This window comes from Paramormyrops kingsleyae, chromosome 23 (genome assembly GCF_048594095.1).
Source record: "Paramormyrops kingsleyae isolate MSU_618 chromosome 23, PKINGS_0.4, whole genome shotgun sequence".
Taxonomy (NCBI): Eukaryota; Metazoa; Chordata; class Actinopteri; order Osteoglossiformes; family Mormyridae; genus Paramormyrops; species Paramormyrops kingsleyae.
This window is the reverse complement of record NC_132819.1, coordinates 15146870-15172753: the sequence shown is the minus strand read 5'-3', so window position 1 is coordinate 15172753 and position 25884 is coordinate 15146870. Positions and strand designations below refer to the sequence as shown.

Sequence of the window (25884 nt, the reverse complement as noted above, 5' to 3'; positions counted from 1 at the left end):
CCCAACTCTTACCCAAACCAGGAAGACATGAAACACTGCTCTAATGTTCAGCACCATCAAAGACCCCATTACCAGGGGCCATTAAAACCATGGCAACTCCCAACTCACGGGTCCCCTTCAGCTCTCGCTATACCCTGAAGTAAGGTATGCAAACTGTGGGGCATGCCCCCTGGTGGAGTGCAAAGGAATTGCAGGGGGGGCACAAGTGAGGGGGAAAAACATGGAACTGTGGAGGGGTTTGAGAAGGGGGGGCAGACATATTTTGAAACTGCATCCTTTAGAAGCATTAAAAATATTTTGAACACATTATAAATATCACAGTAACAAATTAAAATGTAATAAATTTAATAAATGTAGAGGTTTTTTAGGGTATGTGTGTGTGTGTGTGGGGGGGGGGGGGATCAGAACAAATATATCAGCCCTAGGGGGGCCCTGTCAAAAAAACTTTGAAAACCAGGAAGCCAGAGGGACTGAAGACGCTGGACCTGAATGTCACTATCAAGATCACCTTCGAGTTAAATCAGAAGATCCTCCGTCAGAATCCTGAGCTCTTGGAGGCTGTAGCCTCCAGTCCTCTTCTTGCACAGTTGATACAGCGATGTATGATTAACTGACACAGGTATTTAGAAATAAATGAATGTGTGTGTATATATGTATATGTATGTATGTATGTGTTTGTGTGTGTGTGTGTGTATATGTGTGTACAACAAATCAATTTAAAAAGATGTAAATAATTAATTAAACCTCGGGTCTGCGTAAACAAACAACTGCACAGAAGATGGATGGATTCCAGGAGCGGTGTGCGAGACGGATTCTCTAAATAACTCATAATAACACATCATGCATATTCATGTCGCCGTGCCGGTTACTTAATAATTTGCATCGCATGAATAATGGGCATCGTAAAATAATGACATTTTGAGGAACGCTATCAGACTTGCCGCTGAAATGGGGCTGCGAAGGTGCAGGCGTGATCCCTGTCTGCCGGAGCCTCTGGCTCGCCGTGACCCGGTGAGTGTCTCTGCGTGTCCCCCGTCCCCAGGGCCGTGCGGGGGACACGCAGAAACAGAGTCACTCTCCGCCTGTCCTGCAGAGCTGTGCCCCAGGAGAGCCACCGTTTATCGGGGCTTCAGTGAAAACACACACTGGGAGCAGCGGCTGGGCTTTGGCGCCCGCGTTACGGCACCTGCAAAGTCGGCAAACCGCCGCACCTGGAGGAATCCCCAAGCGTGTCACACATATACCTCTCCAGGTCTCCCCTATTATTCCAGCCAAGCGTTTTCGTCATTACCCCCCCCCCACCTGCCATGTCACCTCACCCAGCTAGTTAGTGGCAATTTGAGTGACTGTCACGGAGCGCAGACAGAGCCCGTGGGGCACTGACGGGCAGGGGGTGGGGGAGAGGGGCGCTGAGCTCTTGTTAACATGCACCCCCACCCTGCCTGTCACATGGGATCAGCAGCAAATCACCGGCGGAGCAATTGCGGATCCGGCGTCTGCGTCTTTAAGACAGGGCCCACATCGGTCTGTACCCTCCTGTTCTCATTACGGGCTTGCCGTTGTGGCGTTTGATTGGTATGGTGTTCCCTAAGGGAGATTATAGACGAAAGAACATGATGATGCCAACCCACATAAGGGCTCCAAGTTGCACAAAATATGTCTGTATATTCAATTAAAAAGTAATAGAACAAAAAAACATTCAGTCCCATTAAATCTGTGCTGTCCCACTTCTTAGTACTGATCCATCTGCTATTGCTATTCCAACTCGGTTCTTCTGGATACTTCCCCCATAGAGTGGGTGGCGGGGGGGGGGGCAGAGTTTCTTTCCGATGCTCAATGCCAAGCCCAGCCCTTGCCTCTCCTGGCACAGGGCCACGCTCCGCTCCAAACAGGACACAGGGAGATGGGCCCGGCACACAGCCCCCCCCCTCCCCTCCCCTCCGCCAGCCGTCCGGCACAGAAATAGAAGGTGCTCGCGGTTCGTGATGAATGGACGAGCGTGAGCTGGACCGTACACCATCCCGAGCCCAGCGGAGACGCGGCCGTGCCAACGGACTCCGGAGAGGTCTGACAAAGGCCTCCACGCAGCACACAGCGACACAGATTGGGACCCGGTACCGACTGAGACACAGAGAGCTCCGTGCGAAATTAAAAATAAATCCACCACGGCGGGGAAGGCCACGTTCACCGTGATTCACCACGTTCTCCGTACGCCGTTCCTGAGGCCTACTGAGATCAAAGTCAAAAATTACTAGTGCCAAGTCCATGTGGCTTAGTTATGGAAGAAATGATAAAACGAATAATAATAGTAATAATAATAGCAGTCTGCATTCCTGGCATTCCATAGCCCTCACACAGTTCCCAATAAGCATCCCTTGGGGGTTTTCTAGGGCTGTGGGTCAAGGAACCAAGGTCTTAATACTAAAACGTGAGAGTGGATGATATAAGAATGAATTTAAACCAAAATTAGAAAAGCAAAGATGAGTGGCCCTGTAGCACGAGCCGTTTCCCGGTGCCGTGTGACCGCTGTGGAAAATGACAGACGCACCTCCAGGCTGTATTCCTCGACCGTCCTCTTCAGGGGGTCCACAATCTGCCAGCAGATTAGGATGCAGAGATCGATGAGCAGCATCCCGCCCACAATAATCAGCAGCTTCTGGTCCTTGATGATCTGGATGGAGAGGAGAGGGGTGGGAGGAGGAAGATGTCTCCTGTGCCTGATACAGAGATGTTGGCGCGGTTAGCTCCGCACCCTGACCCAGACGAATGCCTGATCTGTTATAATATCTTTTTAAAATTTTATTAATGTTTGATACAGGTAAAAAAAAGAAATCAAAACAAAGGTCAGACAGCATGGAAAGTTGAGAGCTCCGTAGGATTTAGATAGGATACGGAGGGGACTGATCAAGGGGACTGACAGACAGCAAGAGGAGTGAAGGGCAGAGGGGCCTGGCACACGTCACATTAATGCTGTCATTAACTAGAAAAAAAAAATTTATGATGCTGAGAGTACACTAAGAACACATCCTAAAAATCGTGCTGAAAAAGCAAATCATTAACAAATGTTTAATTAGGAACGACTGATTCCAGGTGGCATCTGCAAATTTTATGGCTGGAAATCGGCAATCCAGCTGCAGAAGAATTAAACTCTCTGGGTGTTAAAACTGAGTGTTAGCAGGGGGTCCAATAGGAGGTGACAGACTGTGAAAGCTCAGGATGTGCTCTCTCACACAGCCTGCGTTCCGGTCCGAGCAGGCCCCCCCCGCTTGCCGGATTAACAAGCTCGAGACACGATGAAGCAGCACTCGCTGTGCATAAACAGATTTCAACTTCGTGCAAAGGCAACCTAGTCAATTCCCGCAAAGAGCGAAATTAAGTTCCGAAACCCAGAGTGGGTGGGATTAATGCATGCTGTCAATCACCGATAGAGTAACCAATGACAAGTGGGATAAGCTTTTGGCCACATTGGGCTCATCAGTGGGGGAATCACATCTGTAGTGGTTTTTTAAAATTTGTTTTATTCAAAGCACCACATAGCAAATTAATTGATCAGAAAAATTTTCATAAGTGGCCGTCTCTTTAATGAACTCAGCGCTCCTCCTGACAATGGAGTCACAGAACGTAACAGGAAAACAGCAGCGCTGTGAGATTAATTTGCTGGCAGGGAGGAACACACAGTGATACTATGTTCACTTTAAAGCGCTTACTCCGCAAATAGGAAATCATTTGTTACAAAATATAATGTCCCATAATATGAATTCAACACTACATATCAAAGAAAATTAATTGCACAGTGCAACCCTGTAACATTGCCTCATAAATATTATCCATTTCAAGTATAAGTGTTTTGAAACAATTATAATAATTTGTCTATGAAAGAGTGCAGCTGGTATGCTATTTGTGATCCATGTCGAAATGTTTATTTAAAATTTTTCATAGGACCGATATAAATAAGAGTTACTTATTAAATAAGAGGTATTATTACTGTAATAATTCATTATAGAAAGAGCTGAGGCATGTGATGTATGAGTACAAGTCTTTTCCTTCGGGGTAAAAAATTAGATGCTAGTCTAGTGAGTGAGTGAGTGTGTGTGTGTGTGTGTGTGTGGCACTGAAGACAATCTTCTGCTTCATGCTCCTCTGAGCCCAGAAAGCGGTGACCGGCATTCTGACTGACACGCTCTCTGCTTGCCCAGTACTGTGCTGCACCAGGGAAGTGTACCTGTGTACCATGGTGCATGTGGAACGAACCCCCCTCACGCTGACCGGCCCCTGACTTGCAGTGAACCGTCAATAACCATACCCGCACCCCCGACCCCCGGGATCAGGCCCCTGCCAGGCATCCCATCGACTGAGGGAATCTGTGCCAAATCACAGGAGTATGGAGAGCAGCAGAGGAACAGGGAGTCCTGCCTGCTGGTTCAGTGGACCCTCTGTTTCAGACCAAAACTATGACCCCAAAAGGTGCCTGTTGGAACCCTGGAGTGACCTTTGACAGAGGAATCGACATCTCAACTGACCTTCACAAAAGGGCTGTCTGTGATCACTTTGAGGACCCAACCACATCTAGCGCGGCTCTGTTTGTGTCTCTGTTGTCTTTAACCATTTCCATCCTATGCAATATTCATACTCAATAAGCCTTGGTCTTCCTGATTTGTTTCTGTCATTTCTTGTAGTAGTGACAGGGGGGCAATCTTCCCAACACTGCTTAGCCCAAGGGACTCATTGTGTGTTCCTAACCATCCATCGGAGACTGAATCATGTCAGTGGGAGTATTTGCTAGTGGTATTGGAGATGTTTTGTTTAGTGGTTGGGTGTCTATGCTGGTTTTCTTGCACTGATTTTTCCCCAGTGGGGTCTGAGGCTGTCCCTTGACACACTGAGGGCGTGTGACTCTGTGGAGAATGAAAGAACATAACTCTATTGGCACTGCTCCTGGCATTTGGCTAACAAATTTAAGAAACGACATTTTCATAACCGACAAGACAGTATGAGTTAAAGGTTTAAATGTAAGGTTTAAATCTATTAATTCACTCCCAATAAATTAATAAAATATGAATTGTTTTTAAATTGATTTAGGCTGCTAGCTTCAGAACAACCTTGGCAATGAGATTACAATCCTTAAACCCCTCTGCAGGTACTCGGGCACCAATACAAGTCTTGATTTTTGTTATTAATTTTAGTTGCTTATATATGTCTTGTAAACCCTATTTCCTAGTTGGATGTTTCCATGTCAGCTGCCTGTTTGACTTTCTCACAATGTCAACAAACTGGAATGCTCTTCAGCCTTGCAGTGAAGAGCTTGAACACATGGCACTAGCCTTGAAGGTCCTAAGCTCTCCTGCAAGAGCTCCAGCCATTTCTGTCCCACCCTCAGCACAAGTCACTCACACCCCATTCGAAAAAAAAAATCATTTAATTAAGCTCATTAATGGAACTGGATGGAAGAACCACAGAGTAAAACCCGTAATGGCTGGAAGTCTTAGTTAGCTTTTGGCCGACTGACCCACAGGTGGCTCAATTTCACTTCTACTTTAGCCTTTGGTCGATTGACCCAATAGTGGCCCAGTCTTACTTCTTAGTTAGGTAGCCTTTAGCTTATTGAGCCAAAAGTGGTGCAATCTCTCTTCAAGCTACAGAGTATCTACAGAGTATCTTCCTTGCTATTGTCATATTGGGATTCTAGTGACTGAAGCCAGTGAGGTAATTGAATAAAACGTACAACCCCAATATGCTTCAGAATAATCTGTCTATCAACATATAATATACAGATGGAAATGCATATATGATCTTGAGGCTCCATATTAATCAAAACATCAGCTTGTACGTGGAGACTGACGCGCGACAGTGTTAAATGTGTCAGAGAGACATTGGTGTGACACAACACCAATTTTCCCGTAAGACACGGAGCCCCGACATCCGGGGCAGGGCTTATCCCGGCAGTGATGGGGCCTACAGCACAATTTCAATTCCAAACCAGCCGGCGTCTCCTCGCATTAGGCGCTCACACAAGCTTTGGCTAGATGCCGCTTAAATAATTTAATTTCGTCTGACAGAGAGAGTAACTTGATAGCAAAATCATGTGGCAGCAACAGCGGCAAAGACTTGGGTACTGGAGTGTTTCTGCAGAGCGACTTTGGTGAGAACAGTCGATAACGGGGATACTCCGAGATGCATTTTCCATCGCTTCTCACAGTGGAGTGAAGCACTTTGCTTTACTGGTGAGGACCACAGAGTGCATTCTGATTAATGGTCTCTCTGCCTGCTCCATCGACCTTCGGGTTGTCTTGTTGACTCCAGAGATGCCTGGATGCAGACAGTCGCTGCAGCTATCAGACTAGGCGTAGGATTACCCACTAGCTAATTTTATATTCTATTAAAACAATCTAGCTGCATGTAAATCTATTTAAATGACAAAACAAAGTCACAGATTTTTTTCATATTGGTACCTGGTAGACCAATCAAAATTGAAAATAAAATGAATGTGACAAACCATTAACTGGATATTATGTGAGATGAATTTGTACTGATTAATCTCCTTCCTAAACTCAAAGGCAAGTGTAACCCGAGACTTTGCTGAACTATGCGTATTATTTCCAAACGGATCCAGATATTTAACTGCTGGTTGATGCCTCACGGTGGCAGAGCTTGAATTTAAATGAGCCCTGTGATACGTACCGGAAGCCCTACGCGTAAACAGAGCCTTTGTGGAGTCTTTTTGAAGCTCAGGTTGTCAGGCAACATAAAATAAGGAAGAATCTATTCTGTCATGTGACTTTTTTCTGTCTAAACTCTGTTAAACTGAGAGACGAGTCGGCGCATCTGTCCTGCTCGGCTCTTCAATACCGAGACATAGATAAAAGCATGAATAATGCGATGGCTCGTCCGACTCCATAAAATCCACTCTCAGGCTGGATTTTGTATATAAAGGGAGTGGGCTCTCTCGGGCTGGAGCAGAGATGGTGACATGCCGTTCCCCAAGGCCGTGACCCTGCCGTTTTATTATCAATCAGCTGCTCTCGCTGACCATGCCCACACAGTCCATCTCATCCCACAAAATGTCTGAGCCGCCAGATCTAAAAATAGTCAGGTTCAAGAAAAATAATAATAAAATCACAGGGGAGGAATAGCACTGCGAGCGAGCTCTGCTCCACATATCCAAAGATAAAAGCAGCACTTCTACTCGTATCTCAGGAAAGCGTGTTTGTTCATTAACCAAGCGTGCATTTCATATTTGGTCTCCTGGCAAGCATGGCCACAAACTGCAGCCTCATATACACGTACTATACCTGCATCCCTTAAGTCCCTCAGATACAGTAACTGGCTTCATGAATGCGATTGACAAGCAGTCACAGTTACAGACCTCTTACGATTGCAGTCTACAGCATGGCTGCCGTCACGCTTGTACGACGTGCTTAAAGTTGTGTCCCTGAGCACTTGCATGTTGAGAATGATCCTCCAGGGAGATGGTTTCACACCTTTGCTTTGCTCCCTCTTAATTGTGTGGAGCTTAATAGTGAAAATGGAAGCAGCCCTGCTGTAAAGCAGCGCCACATCCTTCACAGGACTTCTCAGCAACTGGCTCACTCATTGGTTAAATTCTTACGTTTCCATAGGCTGAATGAGGGGAGGGGACCTCTCAGCATCAGTCTCCCTCATTGGTTATATTTTGACATATTCCCATAGGTGGCTGGAGGGAAGGGAGCCTCTCAGCATCTGTCCTATTCATTGGTTATATTCCGGTATATTCCCATAGCCTGACGGAGGAGAGGGGACCTCTCAATAACTGTCTTGCTCAATAGCAAATGTTCTCACATAATCCCATAGGATGATAGAGGGGAGGAGACCTCTCAGTATCCGTATTGCTGATTGGATATATTCTCACATATTCCCATAGGCTGAGAGAGGTGAGGGGACCTCACAGTATCTATCCTGCTCATTGGTTATATTCTCACATAATCCCATAGCGTGGCGGAGGGGAGGGAACCTTTCGGTATGTATCCTGCACATTGGTTATATTCTCACATATCCCATAGACTGGAGGAGACCTCTCAGTATGTGTCACTCTCATTGGTTATATTCTCACATAATCCCATAGACTGGAGGGGACCTCTCAGTATGTGTCTCTCTCATTGGTTATATTCTCACATAATCCCATAGACTGGAGGGGACCTCTCAGTATGTGTCTCTCTCATTGGTTATATTCTCACATAATCCCATAGACTGGAGGGGACCTCTCAGTATGTGTCTCTCTCATTGGTTATATTCTCACATAATCCCATAGACTGGAGGGGACCTCTCAGTATGTGTCTCTCTCATTGGTTATATTCTCACATAATCCCATAGACTGGAGGGGACCTCTCAGTATGTGTCTCTCTCATTGGTTATATTCTCACATAATCCCATAGGTTGATGGAGGGGACCTCTCAGTATGTGTCTCTCTCATTGGTTATATTCTCACATAATCCCATAGACTGGAGGGGACCTCTCAGTACAGTATGTGTCTCTCTCATTGGTTATGTTCTCACATAATCCCATAGGCTGATGGAGGGGAGGAGACCTCTCAGCACCCTGAGGAAAGTGGGCCTGTCGGTGGTCAGATGATTCACTCACTGCGCTTTATCTCCCGTTGGTTTCCATACTGGGAAGACATGCAAAATTGGCAACGCGGAGGCATCATCTGTACCGAAATGTTCATAAAAGCCGGATAAAAAAGCACCACGCCGCTGAGAGCCCCTCGTCCGCCGAGACAACAGCCACTGGTATCAAAAGCGAATGAATATTGCTGCCAATTACAGGGCAGTTTCATAATGCTTTATTTCCTAGAAAGAGGCGAGTCTGAAATGAGCAGAAATTGCACGCTAATGTCACCATCATAGCTAATGTCACCATCACAGCTAATGTCACCATCATAGCGAGGACAAGCTAGTTTCCTGCCACAAGGCCCCGATGGTATGCCGGGTTCACGGAAGGCAGTAACCGTGGCATTTTAATCAAAAGACTAACTGAATATGTGCCCCGAATGTTTTTTCAAGCAGATGGATAGACGGTGCAGGATGTGTCCAGCATTACGGAGAAGCTGTGACCCGCAGCAAGGAGACTGAAAGGTGGACTGAGCCGGCCTTACCTTCTTCTTCATCTTCACATTCTTAAAGATGGCGTGCACTCTCCATGTCTTCGCAAACATGGCTCCAAACGCTGTGGTGTACCCCACTATGAGAATCCAGGTGCGGACCTGCACCGCAACAGAGACGTCGTCACTGCCGGACATAGGGTATGTGTCCTGTTTGTCTCAAAATAAAGTGCTTTAATAAATGCTCTTAGAGTTATTCTGACGTTCCAAACCCATCTGTACATTACGCTGCCAGCATGTCTTGAGTTCACTTATAACAACATAGACCGCTATAATAACATAGACCGCTATCTATCATTGGTGCAGTGTGAGCAGGGAGGAGTTTTGGCCCCGACCAATGAGCGAGGCAGCTAACATTTACTTTTCTTAGACGGACTTGTGAGCTCGCTGGGGACAGACAGCATCAGGTGTGTCCGGAATGCTAAAGTGCGCCTCCTGCTGTTCGCCTGTGTCATGACGCTAGAGAAAAGCCTGAGCTCTCGCATACCGCGACGTCCTCCCAGACAATAAAAAGGATAAACCACTGGGGTTCGCATCCTTCCACACAGATGACACGTACACCATGAAGCGAGGCACCTTTCAGGGAAACCTGTAGCCCAAAAGATGTCATGTCTCACTCCAGGGCGAGTGACAGCCACTTAGTACTGCTTTCAGGTGTCAGGTGTCCTCATGGCAGTGGGAGACTATAGAAGTAACAGCAAAGACATCTCCTCGATGTGTGAGGACCTACCAACCTTAATCTACGATCTTATGGTAATGGATTACAGCAGGGCCAAATTTGGGGGATGTGGGGCCCAAGGTTAAAGTTTTGGGGTCCTCCCTACAACATGAAACGTGCTGTAACAACCAAAAAATTCGGGCCCCTACGACTCGGGGCCCAGGGCTACAGCCCGAATTAACATGTGCATAGGTCCAGACTTGGCTCAGTGCTTCCCAGACTGCGGACTCCTTTACACCTTTACAGAGTCAGACTCCTCATGCTCATAGAGACAGCGAGATCCCTCCCCCCCACCCCCAGTTTTTTTGAGCAGATTCATAGATTCACAAAGCGTGAGACCCATCTGTAGCCCCAGACCCCTGTCTGCTAACGGTTTCTCGGGTGAATCCTGGCAGCTCACTGTCAAAAAATGCCACGCTGTGTTGTGATGGGCCGCATCACCATGGAAACGGCATGCCCAAACAGGAGTAACCTTTATGCTGCTGCAGGATAGTTGATTTCATTTGAATTCCTTGTAATCTGCACCATCCTTGGGCCAATTAATGATAATCAATGCCCCTTAATTAAAAGGCCTGTCACATTAAAATGTTTTATCGGAAAGTGTTCGCCGGTGTATTTGGCCCAAGTAGTCAGCTAGATAAGCTTCTCGTCGCTTTAACGCCTGTGTTTGCGCACCGCCGCCTAAAGATAATGGATGAATGTGTTACCTGGATAATTGTTTAAGATATACAATACAGGCGAATATGTATGAAATGCGATTTAAAACCTTAATTGACACAGTGAAGTGTGAAGAGCCAGTCTTCCCATTGGCTTGTTCATCCTCATCGCAAGGACTCACCGTGCAGAGGGTTTCGAATTCTTTGTCCGAGACGAAGGAGCCGTCAAGGCCGAAGAGGAATATCGAGGCGTAGGACAGCATTCCTCCGAGGATAATCAGGTTGTTCATATACGGGCTGGACATCTTGATTAGCCTGGAGGAGGGGCGACAGCGACACGGCGGGCTTATGGGCGACGCCATTGATCTGAAATCCCCGCGAACATAATGAACCTTGGCGGCGTTATGATTAAGAGGTGGAGCGCCGGACTGACCCGATTCTACCACTCTGCTGGGATCCCGTGAATAGCCTCGCCAACGGACTGGGCCGTATGATAATTCCGATATTCTGGAGGCGAGCTCTGAGAGACCAGTTTTTTTTGTTATTATTTCCACAGCGGGGGCAGCCTCAGGGGGACATTTATAGCAATGGGGCCAGATCTCCATACCCCCCAGCTAGACAGGGTGTCCCAGTACTGTGTCTGTAATGGATCAGCGTCTGCATTATAGTGGTGGGTAGCTCCGCATTAGCTGTACCAGTACTCTAGTCTGGTATGAGATGCCCTGGAACACAGACCACGCCTTTCGGGCTGGGCCCGAGTACACGGGGGGCCGGGGCTCACGTTTGGGGCTAATGGGGGCTTGCAGGAGTGTGATCCACATTCCACAGCCAGAGGAAACACAAACGAGCAACGATAAACACAGGCATGTGCGTCGCGGAAGGCTGGGAACTGAGTCAGGGTGTGAATCAGGCTTGATTCGGGGGGTTCTGGAGGCTGAGAAATGGACACGACGCGTGACTTTATACCTTCGTCGAAGGACAGGCGCAGTGAGGCAAAAAAAATAGCCTCGTTCGGAGAGATATAGTAAACAGCCCCAGGCAAATATATTACATTGCAGTTATTTATTTATTACAGATGATTTTTGTCCAAAGTGATGTACAAGTACAGATCAGGCAACAGGGTCAGACAGTCCCTGGAGCAAATAGGGTTAAGGGCCTCACTCAAGGGCCCGATGGCTAAATCAGCCAACGCTGGAATTTGAACCAGTGACCTACCAATCATGGGCTTATTGTTCTAACCCGCAGAGCCACACATGCCCTGTCCATTGGAGCCCTGGTGAGAGGCCCTCTTCCAGCTGACCGGGGCACCCTACCGGGCTACATCCCCAGTTAGCGTGTCACGCTAGCATGCCCGGACCAAGCGTGTCCCTTTACCTGTGGTTACGGTTCTTGATGTTGAAAAAGAGGAAGGCGCCGGCCATGAGCATGCCCAAGATGGTGATGGTGGACAGGATGCTATACAGCGGCACGTTGATGTGTCGCCGCTGGAGACGGACGAACGTCCGGTCTTTGGGAGGCTCCACCCCTGCGGAGACCAATGGGCAATCACGTCATGTGTATGCGTGTGTATGGGGACACGTAAAGTGTGTCTATATGGGGACACGCAGGTGAGTCCCTGGTAGGCTGCGACCATGGGTCGGGGCGTAACGTGACCTCTTTCTCCAAGGCTCCACCGCCCCGGCTGCTGAGTCCGGGCTTTTCCGCGGTATGGTAGCCTTCGTTAAGGCTGCGTTTGCACATTGACGTGTGTGGGTATATTTAGCTCCAGCTATCGTCAGAATGCGGTGATGTTGCCCCCTGGATGACTTAGCTTTGATCCTAATTCCTAAACTTTCTGTACGCCTGTGCAGATTTATATTTAATATCTGCAATGCAAAGGGCTAAATTTAGTTTTGAAATATTTTCGGTTATGTTAATATGTGATGAAACCAAGTGAATGGATTTCCATGCAAAACGAGTGCAACACATAACTGGCTCCTATCTGTGTGTTTTTATCATGATTTTAAACTCTTAATTTTGTATATTTTGTTAAGTGAATTGATTTCTATTGATTTATCTTATTGATGGTTTTAGCAGTGGAGGATGTCTGGTTTCCATACATCCAGCCACTGTCTACCCACATATTCCAGTCGGGGTCATAGGAGTCCTGGAACCTGTCCCTGGATGGGGTACCAGTCCATCGGAGGGCACACACACGCAGTATGGGCAATTTAGAGATGCTAATTAGCCTTTATGCATGCCACAAATATGTGTGTGTGTTCTATATGCAAGTCAGAGCTCTGCTAGACCGTAGAAATAGAATCACATAAGATGTCTAGATGTGCAATCATGGGTTGAAAAGTCCTTGGGCAGTTAAAACGGGAACGGAGAAGAGAGAGCTGAATGTCACACATCCGATTGGCCCTGGCAGCTGTAGAGTCCCCACCCCTGCAGCCAGCCACGGCTGGGCCCCCCTACCTTGAAACCTGATGGTGTTGTTGATGAGGTCCAGCACGTCCTCGATGGCGTTATACTCCCCCACCTTCACCTCCTGGCCCTCTGTGTGAGCACAAGCGTAGAACATCTCTGATAAGAGTGCCACACAACAGCTGCCTTTTTTTTATAGCTGCTGCAGGGGTATCAGCCAGCTTCTGAAGGCACCGTACGGCGACGCTCTACTGAGGAGCGGCTGATTACAAGGTCCTGCACAGCATCCCGCAAGCTGAAGCCAGGTTTCTGCCAGCAGATGACCGCAGGCGGGTGCAGATCCGAGGCGGGGGCCGTCCTACACGCATGCCGACCTCGCTGGCCGCTTACACATAAATAAATATACCTCGCTTCAAGGTGCCATAATAATCCACACATTTAATGCCTGTCCCTGCCCCCTCCTGACGGCTGCCTTTCTGTTTAAAGATATCCAGGCGCTCATTGCGGCCCTGGCTGTATCGGAGGGGGCGGGGCCGAGTTGCCCGTGTCATCCGAGAGCGTGTTAAGCTCCTCGCCAAGACTCATCTCCTGATTCATTAATTGTTCGGGCAGAATTACAGGAACTCCCGAAAATCCGATATGTACCCGGGAGCGAGATGCTGAGCAAGCTGAGCAACAGGCGATGTTTGATTGGGAAGATCTAACCTAAGGTTATATTGATTATCGAATCTTGGGGGTGGGGCTGCAGCCAAGGCTATTAATTTTCCCCCTGTTATGGGAAATGTCCCGTGGGAGTAGCCAGCCAATTTCAAGGCAGGACTGAAGCGGTGCCAAACGCACTGCGTGGCGCAGCGTGCGGACCCCACACGCCACTGCTGGAGGTGGCACGTTGGCATGCTGGCACACTGGCGCTAAACACCAGCAGCCCACCTGCCTCCATGTGTCACAAGCTGGCTGAGGAAAAGCGGAAAACATCCACAACCTGGCATTCAGGGGGTTCTGACGTGATCCCGTGCAAAGAGCCCCCCAAGCTGGACTGCTGGCACGCTTCTGCCGGGAGACATCTGTCCTGTCCTGTCCTGTCTGCATAAATCGCTGTAACCAGTGCTGATTAAAGCCTGCACTCCACATCCCAGTGATTCAGTGCATCTCGTGACACACGTAATGGTTTTAAATGAGGTCACAGAGTGCGGAACACAGATTCAGCTAGTCGTGGATGTGACACCTTCCCTCGTCATACCTTCCCGTTGTGTGCCGAGGTCCATGGCAATCTCACATCGCACCTCACCTAACATCTACTCCAGGGGTCTCCAACTCTGGTCCAGGAGAGCTACTGTCCAGTAGGATTTCTATTCTCCCTGGCTTCTGATGAGCCACACCTGTTCCCAGGTAAATACCAGGAGTTGGAGACCCCTGATCTACTGACTTTCAGGTACAGGAAAACATGGCGCTTAATCTAAACTCTGGTGACCTTTCCTGATGTCTTGGCGTGTAGTGGGGCATCATTATTGGCATCCAGTGCATTCTTCAGATCCAACTCTCTGAGCTTCTAAAGATCCCTCTGTACATCCAACACTCAAAAACATGGCATGACAGTGATGGGGGAGAGAGTGTAATAAATTTACTCTGTTCCACTGTTTGTTAACTATTTATGAACAAGTACCGTGTTCTTAAGAGCTTAAATGCAGAGAGTTAGGGTCCAGACAGCCGGCACAGGAGCAAAGGGGAAATGACATCATCAGCGCTGCTGGTAATCGCGTGCATCACAGTCGCGTCTTACTGCTGATGCGTCGGGCTGAATTACAACCTTTCTGTCACTCGATGGTCCTTCTTAACCAGGTTCTGGAACCACCAAGGTCACACGGCCACTTACTCTCGAAGCTAGATCATTATACTGGTCAACAATTCTAAGAAATACCCCAAGTGCCTCAGGTTATTTGTTCATTTTAATACAGCCTTCTCTCCAACATGGTTGGCCCAAAAGCTCTTAACAAAGAGAAAGCCTCAACAAAGAACAGCAACATTTACAGGCGTAACAGTGTTAATGCTTACAATATCGAGATCTTTTGCGGGAAAAAAGCCATAAAACCCCAGAGAACAGGAAAATAAAGCCATGATAGGTGTAGCACGAAACCATCACTCTATTCTGCACCTCAGATGCATGCAGTCACATCTCAGTCCAGGCTTGCGTTACTTATTGTCAAATATCTGAAAGCTGATGGACGCCAGTGACAGACGGCACATCCCCCCCACCCCCGCCTGGCTCTGATGAAAGCCTAAGGAGCATGTCTAGCGCACGTCATGCCGCGGGACCCCCTTCCTGTCACCTGGACGTCACGCGTGGTGCTCAGAGCGACTCGCCGTCGGCCTGATCGATGTGGTCGCACGTCAGCCGGCGAGTCCGTCGCTGTGAAGCCCGGCCCGCATCCTCCCTCACCAGAATCACAGCATTTCCGAATCTCCACCGACTGATACGATATTTCTGTCCATGTTGCCAGGTGACGCTTTATGCAATACTGTCACCTGGCTGGGGTTGGCACCTCACAAAATTATATACGGCAAAAGGGGTTACATCCCTTTTCCAGACACTCACACACACACTCAGATACACTCTGCTTCACATTTCTGCTTAATCTCTACACATTATTAAAGTAAACTACGAGATGCATGAAACACAGTATTGCTCTGTTCCCAGTCTCCAGCTGGACCTGTTCCATCGCTGAAAAGCTTCTGAAGGTGGAATGCAGGTGAAGGTAACTGGTTTACAGAGCATTTTCACAAGCATTGGGCCAACTCTGTGGGACACAGCTGGGCAAGGGGCACAGACAGGCCCGTCAGAGGGACATGGATACCCTGGCAGATTCAGGTGGGCCAGCACTTGTTTTAAGATCACTTAAATGCGCTCACCTTGGAACTGCGTGAACTTGATCGTTCCCATCCGCTCTCCGTTCCGGAACATGACTTGGCCCTGGACCAATGAGAGCACAACGAGGGAAGAAGGCAACATTACGCTGGGAACTCTGAATCAGAAATAAACACTAATCCTGCGATTCTGAATCCAGCTTCCAGTGTCCTCAAGCGAAGAAGATGAGGCCTGATCAAGATAGACAGAGCCCTTTTTAGCAGCGTGGCCCATTGTAGACAAACGTGTGAGAAATTCAATGATCCTTGTAAAGGCAACTATTATATGTCACTGCAGGGATAAGAAGTGGACAAAGATTATTAATAATTTCACTATATATTTTTCTCAGCATTTTTTGACATGTAAAGAGGCTCAGCCATGTAGCAAAGCGGAGCGCTATCTAAATGCAGACATTATGAAGCCGGAGGTGTGTGATTTGATCAGTTTATCATTTCAAAGACGACTGTCTGTGAGACACATTGATTGTGTCAATTCTGAAAAAATGCTTAACACGCTATGATGGATAGATGACCTTCTCCGTTTAGCTTTCCTCAGCAGCAAATGTGCTTCCTGCATAAAATTAAAGGAGAAAGGTGAAAAATATATAAAATGAAATTAAACTTGATGAGATTTAATTATTATAAAGGACAACATAGGACACAAAGCAGGGAAGCACCACGCACCGGACACCAAATCCATCTGAAGGTACATGTTCACACCTTAAAAAAATAATAATAAACTAAATAATTAAATCAAATCTTTACATTTGTAAGTATCAACTGGAAGGTGGTAGCAGGTTAGCCTCTGTTAGCTTCAGGAAGGGCCGAACTGTGCAGTGTCTCAGGCCAGAAACGGCTGGTTTTCAAGATAACCCCCCCCCCCCCCCAGACTATGAGCACCCTATAGCAGCCTTGGGTACCCTGTCATCACCTCTCAATCCCTCAGCCCCCATGGACTCAGGTGCGCCCCCTGGTGGCCGGCTGCTAGCTGCGCCGCGAGCCATACCCATGGAATGTAGGCAGCCCGGAAGAGGAGCCATTATGTAACAAATTCACAGCACAGGTGGCCCTCTCCTGGCGTCCAAGGACAGCCCCGGGGGCTGCCGTGTGGAGGGGGGGGGGTGGAAATGTGCTCCCTTCTGCGCCGAACCCCAGGCAATACAAGCACTGCGAGCAGCAGGTGGCGTAGCAGGACGAGGAGGACAGAGGGCAGGGGTTCACGTCCACATGGTGGGAATCAGCCTCTCAGTGATCCCTGTAGAGCGCCCCCCCCCACCCCCGGCTATGCGATTAGGCATGCCGGTCACAGTACATAGACTGCGGTACGGTGGCCAGTCTGCACAATGAAGTCTCACAGCTCTAATACCGAGTTGCGTTACTCATAAATGACATAAATGGGTGACTGACATGAGCTGTGTTAAATTCATATAAATATGTAATGTATATTGCTGTGTAATTCAGGCCTTATTTGGCTGAATAGCTTCAGCAAACATTCATCCATCCATCCATCCAAATTTCCAAATGCTAATCCAGGAAGGGGCCACAGGAGCACCAGAAGCTGAACTCTGCCAGCACAGGGCACAGGGTAGTGGGCATCCTGGTCTGGATGGCAGCCTTTCACTGGGCACGCAAACACTCACACTCTATCGGCAGGTTAGAGATGAAGATTAGCTGAACTGCATGTCTTAGAATTGTAGAACTAAACTGGAAAACCAATAGGAAACGCACATGACACAAGCAGAACATACAAACAGCACACACACACACACACACACACAGAGCAGGGGCGGGGCTCGACCTCGGAGGTGTGAGACCACAACACTACCCACCGAGTCACCACACCACCTTTAGAACAATTTAACTATAGCTAACACTCATATTCCTAGTTCTCCAGCACAGATTAAAGATAAATGCAAAAGCTGCCTCCCCGAATCAGAACAGACTTTGATGGATTTGGAGGCAAACCCTAACGTCGGTCCCTGTGTCACGTTTCACCACGCAGGACGGAGCAGGTGGCGTGATGACGAGCGGAGGCAGACTACACCCTAGCTCACTATACCCCCGTTAACCAAAACTAGGTCACAGCTTCTGCGCCTCATCCTAAACCAAGCAGGAAGCAAAGACGAGGCTAAGCGTTCACAAGTTTCTCCTTTACATCCACAAATGGATCTCGTCTGAAAATCCCGCCCCGCTCCTTCCTGCGCAGCGATCCTCGTTGTGTAACGTTTCTTTGTTCTTTTGTTTTCCGTGTCTAATATGTGGTCAATTACATTGTACATCGTCACGGCTGCTTGGTCATGTGACCCGTGCCTCCGCCGCCATTGGTGAATCATTTGGCTCACTCACAGCTCTGGCTGGTGGTGGGTTTACAGCACGGCCACTCAGCTGCTGCACTGTAAAGTAGACAGGGACAGATATGAGTGTTCACGTACTACGCTGCACCTCTGGGGAACCGAGATGCCATCGCCCCTGAGAGTCCCCCTTGCTCTGGGGCTACGCTATCTTCCCCTGGCCCCACCAAGGGAACTGTTGCCTTGGCGACCGCATCGGGTTCTGCCGTGCGACTAATCACACCCCCCTCGCCCGTCCAGCGGGGATTGTCTCAGTTTCTTACTCTGCTGTTCAGTAGAAATCGGCGGCCAGAAGCCCCGGGTCCCACGGGAGGGACCGCAACCAGACGGGATGGGTTAGAGCAACATGAAACACAAGCCAATAGCTGGGGGCGGTGATGTGTGGCCAAATTGGGCCACTTCCAGGGGGGATTAGGACATTGGTGTCGCACCCGGGGGGGGCAGCCTTTCTAAATGAACCCCCCCCCCAACCACGAAGGAAGACACCACGTCATGGGGATGTGACACGGCTTTCAGTCTGAGAAGGAAGGCCTTTCCCCAAGAAATTAAACCTCCCCACCAAACCATCTTGTGTTTCATCCCACCTGCAATATATACTCGGCTTTGACTATACATTTAAAGATTTCATACTTACATGGAAAAAACAGGTGCAAACAGTATGTGTGTGTGTGACAGAGCACATTTATTAAAGTAGAAGATACGTGCAGGCGATGTTTCTCTTATTCCCTGTTAAAACAGCTGATGGCTCTCCCACCATAGGCCTCTAAAATATTTTAAAATGTACTCAGGGCATAATATTTATTTCAATATTTACGGCCCACCATTCCTTGGCCTGGCAGTGTGAGTAAATCCTTTTTCGGCAGAGGTTTCCGTCGGTGAAATATTTCATTTCCGAACAGGCGCCGTGCCTCAGAGCTCCTCCATATCAGGGCCTCCCACTCACTCAGTTATTTAAACCCTTACCCACATTTTTTATCCCGCAACGAGCTCCCAAACGCTCACCAAACGACTCTCTGATCCTGAAACAGAAAATCTGGCTTTCTTCATCGCCGGACGAAGTATGCAGCAAGGCACTCCAGTCAGCAAATGAGAGAGGAGAACATGCACCTCTCCGAACACCCTAATGAGGAGTACGGTCCTCTTGATCACCCTCCCTCCAAACGCCGGTCCTGATCACAGATGTCTTTTCGGCCCTTTGGGCGTGATGGTAGAAGCTCGCTGAAGTTCAGTGGTCTGCCCTGCGGTCAAACTGGCTCTGCCCCTACTGGCAGAAGTCAAGAGAAAGGCGGATCTGTTGGGCACCTCCAGGCCCCTCTCGCCCCAGGCCCAGAGCTAGCTGGCAAGGCCAACCCCACACGTCAGCACCAGGGAGGGGGACACCATGGTTTGAAAGGTCAGGCATGGCAGCTCGATGACTAACAGGTTGCCTCACAGCAGCTCAGGCTGCCCCTAGGTGTGACAGCGGGGGGGGCCTGAGGCAGCTGAAGGTCGCCCATCTACTTCGTTACAAGGACACCGAGAAGGTCTCAATCAGCATCCCAAGCCAGCGGCTTATCCTCAGGCCAGGCTCTGGCGGCTGCAATAAGGCCCCAATTTGCATTCAAAATGAGCAGCAAGTCACGTGCTACCGTGATATTCGCATCGCAGACGCCGAAGCTGTTTCGTAACATCTTTCCACTTCCTGGAGGAAAAGGCCAAGGCTTCACGCCTCATAAACAGAGGTGTTCCTTTTCGCGTTGTGTAACCAGCCTCTAACATTTTCCAGTGTCATCCAAGTCCATAAATTCCTCTTTAAGTGGCATTATGAAAAGGTCTTGACTATTTTTGACTATTTAATATGAATCAGCAGCATAGCGACATTTAACCTGTCCCTTGCGATCTTTGCTGCCGTTAGAAGACAAGTTAGTCTGTAGAAGATGATTCTTAATCAGGGTTTGTGAATCAGGTCAAAGAAAAAAAAACGTTACAAGGCTCTTCATAGGGGTAAGTTTGAAGACTGTTTAGTCTGCCATTGGGATGGAAAAATTAGCCCCATTAACCAAATGGACACTTGATTTTTTTTACAGTTCTACTCAAGTATATTTTCCAGGCACTACAATACAGGGTACATAATAATAATTAGGTGCAATTGCATTCTCTCTATAAACGGTACAAGACATCACCAAGACAAAGAGACCAAAGAGACCAAAACCACACTGAGGCTCCCTGCACCCAACCTGTCACTCATAGGATACAATAAAGACCCTTTGAAATTCATTTATTGCTGATACTGCATCTTTTCCAAAAAAAACTGCAGAGAATGTATAATATTGCAATATTTTTTACAATATTACTGTTGAGCCAGCGTACTCACCGTTACACCAAAGAAGTTGGTCTCGTTCATGACATCCAGCACCATCCTGCCCACTTCCTTGTCATCGATCGTAAAGTTCTGGTAAATGTTCCTTTGCTCCTTCTCTCTCAGTCTCTCCATGACGCGAGTCAAGGTCTTCGCTATGACCCAAATGCCGTCGTAAGCAAATCCGTGGAATTTGCTGGACTCCACTCCCTTCTGCAGCCGTCGAATGTTGTACTCCCTCTCATACTCTTCTGGGGTCTAAACACAAGGGGGGGGGGGCACAGGAAGTCATTCAAAGAGGCAGCAGGATTTGATAGAGTGTGGCTAATGAACTCAAAAAATGGCCTACCCTTCCAGAGATCCCCTGAATTTGCTTAGCACTGAGGGGCTCGAAGTCCACACTGATGTAGCCCTCCATGGCGGTCAGCAGCTTCTTGGTCGTGCAGTTGGTGGAATTAGCTTGTTCCCACCAGTTTCCTTGGTACCATCCAGGGATGATCCACTGGTACTTACTACCGAACATGTTCAGGTTGTACGCCTGGGAAAGGAACAGGGGAATGGCATGAATTTTCCTGAGAATTAAGTTGTTCCACCAAATGCACACAAATCCCCAAATGCACCCCAAAGAAATACAATGACTTGTTCAGAAGACAAACACAGTTCATGAAGGAATATCAAACAAGCAGCTACACACAGAACTGAAGCAACAATGGCTTTCATCTGGAGCATTTCAGCCTGCTAAACTGTGGAAAATGGGACATTTCAGCCTACTAAACTGTACAGTAGAATGTGGAGGATTTCAGCCCACTAAACTGTGGTATGTGGAGCATTTCAGCCCACAAAACTATAGAACATGGAGCATATCAGCCCACTAAACTATAGAACGTTACCTTGACAGTAAATGTTATTTAAAAGGGCCTTTTCAGAATAGTCTGCCCTTCCCTGGGAAGAGGGGGGACTGGTAGAGATTTAATGAGCGATCTGCCCGGGGACCCACGTGACACCGTGACACCCATTAGACAGGGCAGGGTTTGAACACGGGCCAAGGAGACCCACAACGGCAGAACAGTTATTTTAAAAGAAGTCTCAAAAATCCCAAGGCATGGAAGCGTAGCGAAGTGGCTCTACCTTACCGTTGGCTTGTAAAATTATTTTAATTACAATCCTCACGCAGATGGTGGTAAATGTCACACTTTCCACACGGGAAACTTAAAATTAGTGAGAGGGGACCAGAGCAGGTGGGCTACAGGGTTAGTAAGATGTGGCTCTAGCCAAAGTGTCAAAGGGCTCCCATTTTTGTGATAGGGCTCCCTATAGGTTTTTGGTGGGTAGCAGTTTCTGACACATAGTTTTATGCTGCCAGAAAGTGCTCTCATTCGGCTTTTGTGGGGTAGCAGTTTTTGACTTGTAGGGATAAGGAATCCTTGCACAGATACATCCAGCCAAATGCACTGAGGTACCTCCTGTTTCTACCATGGCTCTGGAGGAGATGTCATGATTCCAGCAGGCAACTATCTCAGGCCACAATTCCCTGTTGTTTTGTCATGACACTGAATGGCTTCAGTATTCCCCGATAATGTCAACTTTCCCAAACGGAACCCGTAGTGTCACCACTGATCATTAGAGCCACGCTGAAGTGATGTTCCCCCTCTCCCGCATGCAAATCCTCCCGGGGGCCACTTCACCTATATCCACAGCAGTAGGGCTCTTGCCCTGTAGAGCCCAAGCTTCAGTCCACCAGACAGTCACACAGGTAACGGCATCTGAGGTTGTACTCACGCAGCAGAAGACTTTGGAAGCCAATTTGTCGTCAAACTGCCCGATGATGATCCTCACATCGTTGTCCTGCAGAGGACAATAAAAAACCAGGATGATTGACATCACCATTCAAGATGAGGTAGCTGACATAGCGACCTCCTCCAAGGTCAGTGGAAGGCGGTTCTGACGGAGATGTTAAATGTCACCATTGCAAATGGTTCCTGGAGGCATGAACTACAGAACCTCCGGAGGGGAAAAAGAATGGACTGAGTGCTGCAGACACCATAGGTCTCCTTCAGGCCGCGTCTTAGGAACAATTAACTTTTTATTTAAATTACTGCAAGACACACCAGGGCACACAAAGAATGGGGGAAGAATTTAACTGCCATTTCATTAATTTGTACCTTTTGTTAAAACCGAAGCAAGAATTCACAATAGTCTGCAGTTAGAAACATACTTTCACCAACATGACATACTCCGGACTCTCTGCTGGCACATCCAGATATGGACATATAACAAACAGACCAGTCTTAACTTTATTCAACACTAAAAATCATTTCTCAGAAGTTACAAGCTCTGAGTGTTGCTTATCTTGTACAAGAAGGAAAATGTGTACTCAATCTTGTTATCAGAGTGGTGTTCTGTGCATGTTAAATGGGATGACATGTAGATAGACAGTCTTTGCCATCAACTGGGTTTCTCCTTATACTTTTTGGAGAGCTGAGGTCCCGTAGAAAAGACAGCTATATTCCATAGATGGCCAAAAGCAGGTGGACACCAGCTTGTCCAACATCTCATGCCAGAACCAAGGGTATTAATATGAAGTGTTTCTCTCTTTTGTTGTCATGATAGCCTCTACTCTTCTGGCATGGCTTTCTGTTAGATGTTGGTGGTGGGATTTACTGCCATTCTGGTTAGGTATTGATGTAGGGCGATAAGCTCCTTCTCTGTGAGCTTGTGTGACCTACCACTCTGCAGTTGATCTTGTTCCCAGACGTTTCTATTTCACAAGTCAGTTCACTTGTGATTGACCAGGGCAGCTATAGTAGGGCAGAAATTTGGCAAAGTTACTTGCTGGAAAGACCCTATGATGGCATCCTATGATATGCCAAGTCCAAAGTCAATAACCTTCACTGTCCGACCACCCACCCTGCTGCCAGTGTGTGTTGCTGGAAGTTGCATGGCTGTGTGCTCAATTATACAGCCGTGTCAGCAATACTTGCGGCTTAAATTCCTCTAAATAATAGCAGGGTCCACATACTTCTGGCCATATAATATACATCCTGTAATTTTTAAATGCTCCCTAGATCATCTCATCATTTTGAAAAATGCATTTTTCGGATGGAGTTACATCTTCTTCAACGTTTTAATGGCTTCAAGCTGTCTATTAGTGTTGCTTTAATTACACCGTGATCCAGTTTTCGGCCATCTGAATGAGAACGCAGTGAATGCTTGTTTGTACTGGTGGCCTTCTGTTTGCGGCTGCCATAACACACTTTCCTGTTCCTTGTAGTCGCAGTGACGTGTGGATAAAGGTGATGTGGACAGAGTGCGCCAATACCCCCTCCTTCCCGGCCGAATGCAACACAATGAGGCCTTGTGTTGCACACCACGGCCTCCAAAGCGTTCCCACATTTCCGGAGAAGGCCTTCAATGAACGGAGCTTTCCAATTCATGGCATTTCACAGGACGACTGGGGCTTTTATCCAGATGCTCCATTCCCTTTCAAAGGCCTCTGCTTGGGCTTGGCTTCCAGCATTGCTCAGCACCCTCCCCCCACTCCTGGTTCCCACTACCCTGTCCCCCCGACTCGATCGCAGCCAGGCCTCAGGTGTTGCCCCACGCAGACACCTGACAGGTCCTTCGCAGAGTCGGCCGCAGAGACTGAAAAATCAATACCCGCACCGGCAGAACCACCAAAAACGAGGTGCTGTTATTGAAACGCAATTAGAAGCTTAAAGCAAGGAACCGTGTTGTGTGTAATCCAACTTTGTTCTGGTTACACCAGATGATGGGACCTGTTAACATTGCTGAGGATTCTCCTGTAGCAATACCTCATTCAAAACATGTACTCATCATGTATGGAAAGCATCACCCCTCTGATTTTAACAGCAGAAACGATCCTTCTTGTGGCAGAGTAACTGGCCGGAGCTCTGGTGCCACCTTGACCGTCGATTCTGGTTAATGTGAACTCTGTATCGTATCCGCACCTCTGTAGCTACACACCGTCAAGGACTCGTTCCCAAGAACTGGGCAGCCATTCTGCAACTTCAGCACTTTCCAAACACACAATCTGGTTTTGCAACTTCGTTAAGCTTGTAAGGTCACTGAAGCACAATACGATTGTTTTATGATTAATCCTTCGATGCATGGCTCATTCTACAAGCACTTTTACATACCTTGGATCTTTAGCAATCTGGCATGTAAAATTAATAAAATCAAGCTGCAAATGCCCATGACTCAGCAAACATTTATTTAATGTTTCTTCCATGATGTTTCTGAACATTTTTGATACTAATTAAATGTATTCTTAATATTTCCTAGCCTAGCCTAATATTAGCAGCTAGCGATAATGCCGAATCTTATATATGTTTTCAATGGATCTATAACACTATTACATACCTGAGGTCGCTCGTGACCTGATACCTTTCTTGCGAATAAACGGTCATAAAAAAGAAAGTTGACGATATTTGGTCTTTCTTTTTTATGTAAATTGATATGGATGAAAAGAATGAGGCATATCTAAAAGAGTCAAGACTGCATCAAATACTAAAAAAAAAATAATGTAAAGTGACATGTAATGACCAGAGGTACTGTATGCATCTAAGGGTTAAACGCAAAAAAAATGATGATGATGATTGGTTGGTTATACAAAAAACAGCATGTTTTTTGCTGAAGCCCCTCCGCTCTTCCAGACCGACAAGGGCGCGCACTCTGATTGGCCCCACAGCCCGTGACATCACCGCTGGCACCTCAGAGCCATGGACAGCGTAAAACGAGCTTGTGGCCTCCGGTGAAGGGCTGAGTGGCATAAATGTTTAAAATCTGTTTACAGGAAAGCAGACACTCCCAGCGACGGGCGAACAGTAAACAAACAGGCAGTGATCTGCCGCTCTCAACACGCTCGACCGACGAGGGGAAGGCAGCCGCTGACGATGTGGGTAGCAGGTCACTGCCCCAGGGAAAAACGCCACTGGGAAGGTCACTGGGAAGTGAGATCTGCCCCAGAGAGAGCGCCCGAGGGCATCAGCCATATGACGGCACCCGCCTCAGTCCCCCCCGTCCCCTGATGACTCCCAAACCATCAGTTGGGGGGGGGGGCTTGGCAGGTGAGTTGTAGAAGCAGCTAAAGCCACCATGTCGACGAGAGCCAATCAGAGGAGGGGTGAGTTATTTGTGCTCCGGAGCTGAAGTGATGAAGGGAGGGGGGAAAAAAAAAAGGGAGCAGGAACGGTAAACGGAGGAACAAACGAAAGGCAAAGTGAGCCGGTGTGGGTTTTCATGGAGTATCTGAACCTCCACGGCAATTACAGAGATGGAAGCCAGGAAAGCAGGAGAGAGGAAGCCATTTAACATGGAGCAGTGCTGTATTAGGGGACACGGACATGTTTAATTCATGTTGT

At 47.8% G+C, this 25884-nt stretch overlaps 1 protein-coding gene and 1 long non-coding RNA gene across 3 annotated transcripts in view; one reads left to right on the top strand and one right to left on the bottom strand.

The window, feature by feature from the left end:
- Positions 1 to 25884, bottom strand: part of gabbr2 (gamma-aminobutyric acid (GABA) B receptor, 2) — a 148895-nt gene that overhangs the window by 31679 nt on the left and 91332 nt on the right. The window contains exons 6-14 of the mRNA XM_023812028.2: positions 22283 to 22348; positions 20853 to 21041; positions 20519 to 20761; positions 15821 to 15881; positions 12965 to 13045; positions 11882 to 12032; positions 10690 to 10822; positions 9128 to 9235; positions 2549 to 2671 (exon numbers count right to left, since the gene is read on the bottom strand). Coding sequence (XP_023667796.1) covers positions 2549 to 2671; positions 9128 to 9235; positions 10690 to 10822; positions 11882 to 12032; positions 12965 to 13045; positions 15821 to 15881; positions 20519 to 20761; positions 20853 to 21041; positions 22283 to 22348 — 1155 coding nt within the window. The remainder of the gene's footprint in view (positions 1 to 2548; positions 2672 to 9127; positions 9236 to 10689; positions 10823 to 11881; positions 12033 to 12964; positions 13046 to 15820; positions 15882 to 20518; positions 20762 to 20852; positions 21042 to 22282; positions 22349 to 25884) is intronic.
- LOC111843980 (uncharacterized) lies at positions 457 to 24847 on the top strand. Of its 2 annotated transcripts, none has more exons than XR_011984899.1 (3): positions 457 to 619; positions 9036 to 9274; positions 23775 to 24847. It is a non-coding gene; the product is annotated as an uncharacterized lncRNA (long non-coding RNA). The 2 variants fall into 2 exon arrangements; XR_011984900.1 differs by lacking the exon at positions 23775 to 24847 and adding an exon at positions 13113 to 14355.